Source organism: Haematobia irritans, chromosome 4, assembly GCF_050003625.1.
Source record: "Haematobia irritans isolate KBUSLIRL chromosome 4, ASM5000362v1, whole genome shotgun sequence".
NCBI classification, from domain to species: Eukaryota; Metazoa; Arthropoda; class Insecta; order Diptera; family Muscidae; genus Haematobia; species Haematobia irritans.
The window spans coordinates 59,614,466-59,622,369 of NC_134400.1; the positions used below are offsets into that span (position 1 = coordinate 59,614,466).

A 7,904-nucleotide genomic window follows, 5' to 3' on the forward strand; every position below is an offset into this window, starting at 1 on the left:
ATGCGTTGGTGTTATCGACGATCTCGTTAGCTCAACCAGATAGAAATTTGGACATTAAAGTCGAGACATGGAAAATTATTGTCTAACTGATCCGTTATTCTATAAGTCAGACCTGATCGACTTATTGATTATTGCATGCTTATACCACCAAATAATTCGAAATTGGGTCCTTGTCGGGCCAAGAAACTTCACTAGGCCTGATATATGAAGACAACATATATGTATGTTAGTGCGGTAGCCATTCAAGACCGAAGCAAATTTGGGTGAGTCAAAACATCAAATGGTAGAAGTCTAAATGATGTGCTGGAAGTCGGTCCGAAACTACGGCACGATATACTTAAAATTTTGTTGAAGTGGAAACTTTGGAAGGTGGTAATGGCTGCGAATGTGGAAAAAAAGTATCGACAGATTTTTGTGGCTGAAGAAGACCAAATATACCAAACTATATTGTGGCGCGAAAATCCAAAGAAGCCGATAGAAGAATTTGTGCTGCCAACGTTTACCTATGGAACAGCATGTGCTCCGTTCTTAGCTAAGAGGACGTTGTTTGAAAGTGGAGAAGTTTGCAACGACACGAAGCTACAAAGTGCCATCCAGAATGACTTAATGACAGGAGCTGCTTCAGCGGAAGAATGCATTTATATACAAAAATGCATCAGTCAGCAATTGCATAAATTTGGATTTATATTGCGAAAATGGATGTGGAATGAGAAGCAGATACTTCAAGCTATTGCAGATGTGGGAAACAATCAGTTCATCAAGATTGAAGAAAGCGAAACCATGAGGACTTTGGGGTGCAGTGGGACCATCATTCCGATAATTTTTCTTTTATTTTCAGAGAAAGGAGGATGAGATTCTTACAAGGCGGAAGGCGCTCTCTATGGTACGTTGGAATGACTTGCTGCAATAACCATCCTTGCCAAGATGTTGTAAAGACGAGTTTCCTCCGGTTGCTGGGGTAAGCTAGTGCTGCGACATCGACATTGATGTTTTCGAAACATCGATGTTTTTCTAAAATATCAAATACTTTTTACATCGATGTTTTCGTTCCGATGTTTCATCGACACCGATGTTTTTATTTATCGATGTTTTTCTCTCTGACTGCGATATCTAACGTTATTTCGTCAGTGTCATCACTGTGTTTATTTTTAAATTTTTTTTAAATTATTAAAATGCCCCCAAAAAGTGACATATGGAAACATTTCACAAAAACAAACAATAATTTTGCTTTATGCAAGTTATGTGGAAAACATTTAAAGAGTTGTGGAAATACTACTAATTTAATTGGCCATTTAAAGGCTAAACAAAATAGCATATATGCGAATCATTTTACCGCCTCTAAAACCAAAACAGCATCACGTTCGGAAGATATACCAAATACGGAAGAAATGCCTAGTACGAGTTCAGCACAACCAGAACAACCAGCGGAATCTACAGGTAATAATATTAAAAATTTAATTGTTATTCTAATTCGACTTAAAATTTTTCAGGTCTTGCAAGGCAACAGTCCTTGGAAAATTGTTTTAATACAATTTCATCCTTCAAAGATGGGGGACATACATTTAATAGAATAACAACTGCAATATTGTACATGATTTGCAGAGACAGTCAACCCATCTCCATAGTTGATGACGATGGATTCAAATATCTTTTAAAGGTTACAGCACCTATGTACAAAGTTCCCTCGAGACGCACCATCGACAATCTCCTTGATACAAAAGACGAATATATATCAAGTTTAGTGAAAGCAGAATTGCAGAAAGTGCCTCATGTATGTCTAACTACGGATATATGGACCGAAACCCATAAGTCGAGAAGCTTCCTCGGAATAAATGCTCATTTCATCTCGGATAGCTATATTGACTCGAAGGGAAGTTTTCACATGGAAAATGTTACTACTGGAGCCTTCAAGTTAAATGAACGTCACACTGGTGAAAATTTAGCCGTTGAGATAAGCACAAAATGCTCAGAATGGGGTATCAGTAAAGAGAGGGTGATAACTGTTGTGACGGACGGAGGAGCAAACATCATAAAGGCTGTTGAAATACCATATGGAAGAAAACATACATACTGTTTTGCTCATTTATTAAACCTTCTTGCTGACAAAACAATGTCTATTTTTAAAGAGGGCACGACAGTTATAGAGAAGTAAAGTCTATCGTAACTTAGTTCAAGCGAAGTGTAATTGGAAGTGATGAGCTACGAAACGCAGATTTAGACGCAAAGGTGCTTATACAATCTGTGGAAACCAGGTGGAATTTCATATTTTATATGGTGGAACGATTTTTGTTGTTGCCTGAAATTGTCAACTACATAATAACATAATAACATTTAACGCAACTGCCCCACTGGTATTATTTAAAGGATTTTATTGTGTTGTTTCAACCGATTGAACGGGCAACAAAAGAGCTATGCGGCGAGAAGTTTGTCACCTCAAGTGTCGTTATACCTGTTTTAAGGCTGATGTAAAACAAATATACGAGGCCGTTGTAACTTCCAGCTCTGGCAAAGAAACAAAACAAATTTTAAACGCTCAGTTTCAAAAAAGGTTTGATAGCATAGAAAACAGTTACTTTTTCCCATAGCTACGCTACTAGATCCAAGATTTAAAAACCTTCATTTCGAAGATAGTGTAGCCCTAGCGACAGCGATAAGAAAATTAAGTACAGAAATAAAGGAAAATGAGGAATATTCAGTAGAATCTGATGGACAGTCATCTAGCACAAATAGTCCAAGAAAAACTCCTTCAGGTATATATTTTGCACTAACAACATGTTAAAATATTTAAAAATAAATTGTGTAATTTTACAGGTTTGAACTTTTGGGACGACCATCATAAATTGGTGCAAGAAAATTGGAAGGCCAATAAAGATCTAGAGTTATAGATCAACTGGAGACTGCTCAAATGCCCGCAGAACTAGCTATGTATTTAAAACCCCCAGTATCTAGATTAAATGAAAACCCTCTTGAGGGATGGCAACAGTGCTATATGCCCAAAAATTCGGCGTTAATGAAGACTGTTATGAAGTATTTATCAATTATGGCTACTTCAGTCCCTTCTGAAAGGTTGTTCTCAGCTGCGGGCTACATTACTTCTAACAGAAGAAGCTCTATTTCGGGGGACAAACTTTAAAAAGTACTGTTTTTACAGACAGTCGACACAAAATTCTGGAATCTTGAACAACAACCTATTATTTAATTACAATAAACACAATTTCATTTAATTATAATAAAATTAATTTTAAAACTCTTATTAATAAAGTATCGTTTTTGAATTTCTATCAGAATTTCGGAAGGGCAAAAACATCGGTGTTACTAAACATCGATGTTTTTGATCGATTTTTCATCGACATCGATGTTTCAAATTTTAAACATTGATGTTGAAAACATCGATGTTTTTCTATCGATGTCGCAGCACTAGGGTGAGCTCGCGGGGGAGGGTTTACCACAGAAATTTATAGGAAAAGAAAGGTGACAGAGAGACGGAAGGCGGTTTTAATTCAAACTTCGTTTTATTCCAAATTCCTGTAGGTGGGCTTAATTCTCTACTTATGGCTAAGGATCACAATGGCCTTCGCTATTGGACCAAGACCTGGCTAAGGGCTCTGTATTCGGTACACTTGCCGGTCACGACCTTCGGGTAAATCCGTGAGTAGACGGGCCTACTTCGTGTAAAGGTCTCCCTAAGCACGTACACAGAGAATACAGATTGGTTGTGACAATCGAATTTATTGCCAACCTCCTTTTGGCAGTTGTAACACCCAACAAATTCGGTCGACTCAATCGATTGATGGGAAACCCACCTAATACTATATATGGAGATGGTTGTGTCAGACGATGACATTGGTCGTTGCTCCCTTCTTCATTTGGTTGTATCTTCCAACTTTAAAGCACCATGACCGAATTGAATAACAAAATCCCACAAAATACTGAATTTTATTTATATTTTTTAGATGATAGGAACGTACACCGTGACTTTAAGTATAAGTCACGGTGAGTCGCAGCGTGTCACGACCCGTTTAAGTCCGTGATTTCAATACAAAGAACTTGCGAGGGCAAGTCACGGCGAGCCACGACCTGTTCAAGTCCGTGGTTTCAACGAAAGGAACACGCAAGGGCAAGTCACGGTGAGTCACGGCGCGTCACGACCTGTTTAAGTCCGTGACATTAACGAGAGGAACATGCGAGGGCAAGTCACGGTGCGTCACGACCTGTTTAAGTCCGTGATTTCAATGGAAGGGACGCGTGAGGCAAGTCACGCAGAGTCACGATCTGTTTAAGTCCGTGATTTCAACGACATGAACATGCGGGGGCAAGTCACGGTGGGTAACGGCGCGTCACGACCTGTTTAAGTCCGTGATTTCAACGAAAGGAATACGCAATGGCAAGTCACGTTGGGCCACGGCGCGTCACGACATGTGTAAGTCCGTGATTTCAACGAAAGAAACACGCAAGGGCAAGTCACGGTGAGTCTTCCAAATTCGATCGACAAATCACCCACGAATAAAAAACACAAACCAATAAAACTAAAACACCTACGTGCTATTCGGTTGACTATGTGTTAATTACGTGTCCAGTTATCCTGCGTCACACTGATGTTGTTGTTGTCAAAAAAATACAAAGTAGCACTCTACTTACCGCTCGCCTTGTTATACCTCCAAACCTTCACAGACTAAAAGGCAAAAAGCTCTTCTCACTCCAACTTGCTTTTTATAAATTATATTTCTGCTGTTTGCTGGTATAAAGTGAGTTATTTTAATTCAAAAAGTAAACGGTAATTCATGAGTAAAACAAAAGCGAACAAAACAATCGATTTATATTATACAGACAACAAAAGGAAATTCATTATGAATTGTATCGGGAAAACGAGGGTACCGACTTTACCCGTTACACTGTCTACCCTCCTCGGCATGGGGGACGTCTTTGAATAATCAGCTTTGATTGCCGGTTGATCAGGATCCGGTACTCTTTGTCACCAGGAACCACAGTCCGCTTATATTGACGGCGGGTTCGGTGAATGGCGCGACCTATGTCAATGAATGACTGGATGGCGGCAAGTTCTTCCGGTGCTAAACCCTCGTTGTGTGTGGACCTCGGGGTGGTATAACGATGGCACTAGCGCGTTGACGGGGAGTACATCCCTCGTGGGTCGTGACCAGACGGGAGTTCTCCCGGGGCCCTGTCTCATCAGCGCTGGAAGAGTCTGCGTGCTGGGACAAACCCGGTGTGGTGACGGTGGGTTCGTCGGAAGACACCTCGTGCGGTACTAGGTTAGGTTAGGTTAGGTTATGTGGCAGCCCGATGTATCAGGCTCACTTAGACTATTCAGTCCATTGTGATACCACAGTGGTGAACTTCTCTCGCGGGCAATGGGGGTGCGGTACTACCAAAGTAACGGAAATGTCCTCCAAAATTACCAGATATTCCGGTAGTCCCATAGCGGGTTGGGCTCTGTGACTGGTTGGTCCAGTGACCTAGGAACACCGGCACCATCTTTACGGGTTGTGCAGTCCGTCCGAATGGTAGCTGCCACTTGGCCTGCTCTTATGTCGCTACCCGCGCCAAATTCGCCTTGACCTGGGCTAGCAGATGCGGTCGATGGCCGAGCTCTATGCCGCAGCTGTGGTGGTGAATTGACCGGTGACGGAGTCAGTGGACGGGCCCGACGGCGCCGAGCTCGGGGTGGCGTGTAGTTCTCATCACTGTCGGAGGTATGGTGCCATGACGGAGATTTTGGGGTTGGTGTGGCAATTGGTGAAACACGGTTACGGCTTGGTCGAGGCGACTCTCCGATGAAATGGAGATAGTGTCCAGGTTCGGTAGGACGCGGGCAATGGGGGGCTCAGGTTTGGTCGTGATTTCATCGCCAACCTCTCTAAGCGCCCGGAGCAGTTTTTCATAGGATCGTGTTTTGTTTTGTGTAAAGGTTGAATTACATACCATGCGTCAATCCGTGCGTTGGTGGAAGGGTTGATATTTTCTGTTTGTGTCAGACTATTCGAGCTTTTGATTTCAAAGACAAATTTCAACTCTTCAGTCATCGGACGCATTGTAAGCATTGAGCGCATGGTATGTAATTCTACCTTAAGAGCTCGCGGTTTTGCCCTTTATAATAGGCCTTCGTCCGCAGTGGTGGGATACGGTGTCGCTCGTCTTCAGGAGGATTCATTCTTGTTGGGTTTGTGGTGGAATCTGGAGGAAGACAAAGAAAATTAAAATTAGGTGTGGCGTAAATAGATTGAGCGGAGAATGGTTTCAAATCGCTTAGATGAGCTGTGCGTTCTACACCCTTGTTGGGCCGTTTGGCAATCACGGGAGAAAGAAAACTGCTAACTTGGCGGTAAACTTTCGGTTTCCACGATCTACGTCTAAGATTGTAGTGTTGTCGTTGCTTTTGCCCAGCTCGGGCTAGTCCGCACCAGCTGGAAGATTGCCAATAAGTCGTCGGTCCGTTCTGGCATTCGGGTGCCAGTACTAGAAGTGACTTCATCGTAGAGCGCGTTGGGCAGTCGAGGCTCCCGGCATTGCACCAAGTATGCCGGGCTGTAGCCAGTGGACATGGATACACTGGTGTTGCAGGCGAGGGTTATTTCCAGCAGCTGTTCGTCCCACTTGTTGTGCTGGTTTGCCACGACCTGCGCTATAATTGTCTTAATCGTACGATTTGCGCGCACTGTGGGGTTTTCCTGGAACAATAAGGTGCGGTGAACTGCATTCGTACTCCGATGCCCCTTAGATATTTGTCCAGAACCTTGCTGGTGAATTGGGTACCATTATCCGTTATCAGTACTTTAGACACTCCAAACCGGTCTTGAATCCGCTCTCGGAAAGCCTTTACCACTCTGCCGTGGCCCTCTGCATCGCTACTAGCTCGATCCATTTGGAGAACAATAAGCATGGTGTTCCCATGTTTGGTGCGTGGTAGAGGACCGACGAAATCCGCACAGACGGTCGCCCATGGTTCCTCGGGTATAGTGACCAGCTTTTTCCTCGGCGGCTAAGTCGTCATTCAACAGTCGAACGGAACGGATGTGTTTGTTTAATAGCAGACTAACTCATCGTAATAAGTACCTACTACAAATTTCAAGTGTGGTGGGATATTAAGCCACCATGCAGCGAAATTCAAAGTCATCCACTGGGTTGCTAATTATAAATTTGGGCAATGACCAAGAGTTAGGCCCAATTAGTCGACCCGTAGACTGGTCGACTGGTGGCGACACTTTGACAAGTCGAACCTTTTCTAAGGTAACGACATCAAAAGGAGGTAATCCCTCACGAAACAGATTCAAGGAACGCAGAAATGCTTTGTTTATCCTAAAGAAATTAGGACCAGTCGACCCAAGCACATTGTCGGCTAAACAAAGCGATTCCTTAAAATGCGCTCAAGGAATTCTTGAAACTGGAAAAAGGGAACGATCACCGGATGAGCTGCCAAAGGTAGGAGCTCCAAACGGAATCAAAGATCGTTTGCCTCAGTTACTAAAGACAGCCTTGTGATGGCTATCATTAATAAAGGAGCATTGGACGGTATGGTTCCAAAGCAGAAATGGGGGGAAATTGAGAACGCGATGTCTGGTGTCTACTCAGAGGTGCGAAAAAAGTTTCCCGGACCAAGTCCTCGACGCCAAGATGCTGGATGGTATCAAGGACCATAAAACTTAATATCTTAAAAACCAGTGGTCTATGGATTGCTTTAAAGCTGATTTGATACTAACTGATGAAGTTTGGGAAGGAGCCGCTTTGGAGATAGTCGATAGAAAAGACATACCGGCTAAACCTAGAGCACATTCATGGATACCTGCAAATCCTCCTGATCCCGAGTAAATACTAAACAGACTAAAGGAATGTAACCCAGATCTTCCAACCGCCCATAAGAAGGTTAGTCGTTTGGATGAGGTGGATGG

At 42.9% G+C, this 7,904-nt stretch overlaps 1 protein-coding gene across 1 annotated transcript; it reads left to right on the forward strand.

Annotated features, from left to right (window-relative positions):
- Positions 1-1,172: 1,172 nt before the first annotated feature.
- LOC142235429 (E3 SUMO-protein ligase ZBED1-like) lies at positions 1,173-2,885 on the forward strand. Its single transcript, XM_075306681.1, has 4 exons — positions 1,173-1,437; positions 1,491-2,072; positions 2,586-2,750; positions 2,812-2,885. The coding sequence occupies exons 1-4, from the start codon at positions 1,173-1,175 to the stop codon at positions 2,883-2,885; spliced, it is 1,086 nt and encodes a 361-aa protein (XP_075162796.1).
- The last annotated feature ends 5,019 nt before the right edge of the window (positions 2,886-7,904 follow it).

Coding starts and splice junctions, on each gene's coding strand:
- LOC142235429 (XM_075306681.1), top strand. CDS start 1,173: ATGCCCCCAAAAAGTGACATATGGAAACATTTCACAAAAACAAACAAT. Junction 2,073..2,585: donor TGGAAGAAAACATACATACT/GTTTTGCTCATT, acceptor TTTTTCCCATAG/CTACGCTACTAGATCCAAGA. Junction 2,751..2,811: donor TCCAAGAAAAACTCCTTCAG/GTATATATTTTG, acceptor GTAATTTTACAG/GTTTGAACTTTTGGGACGAC.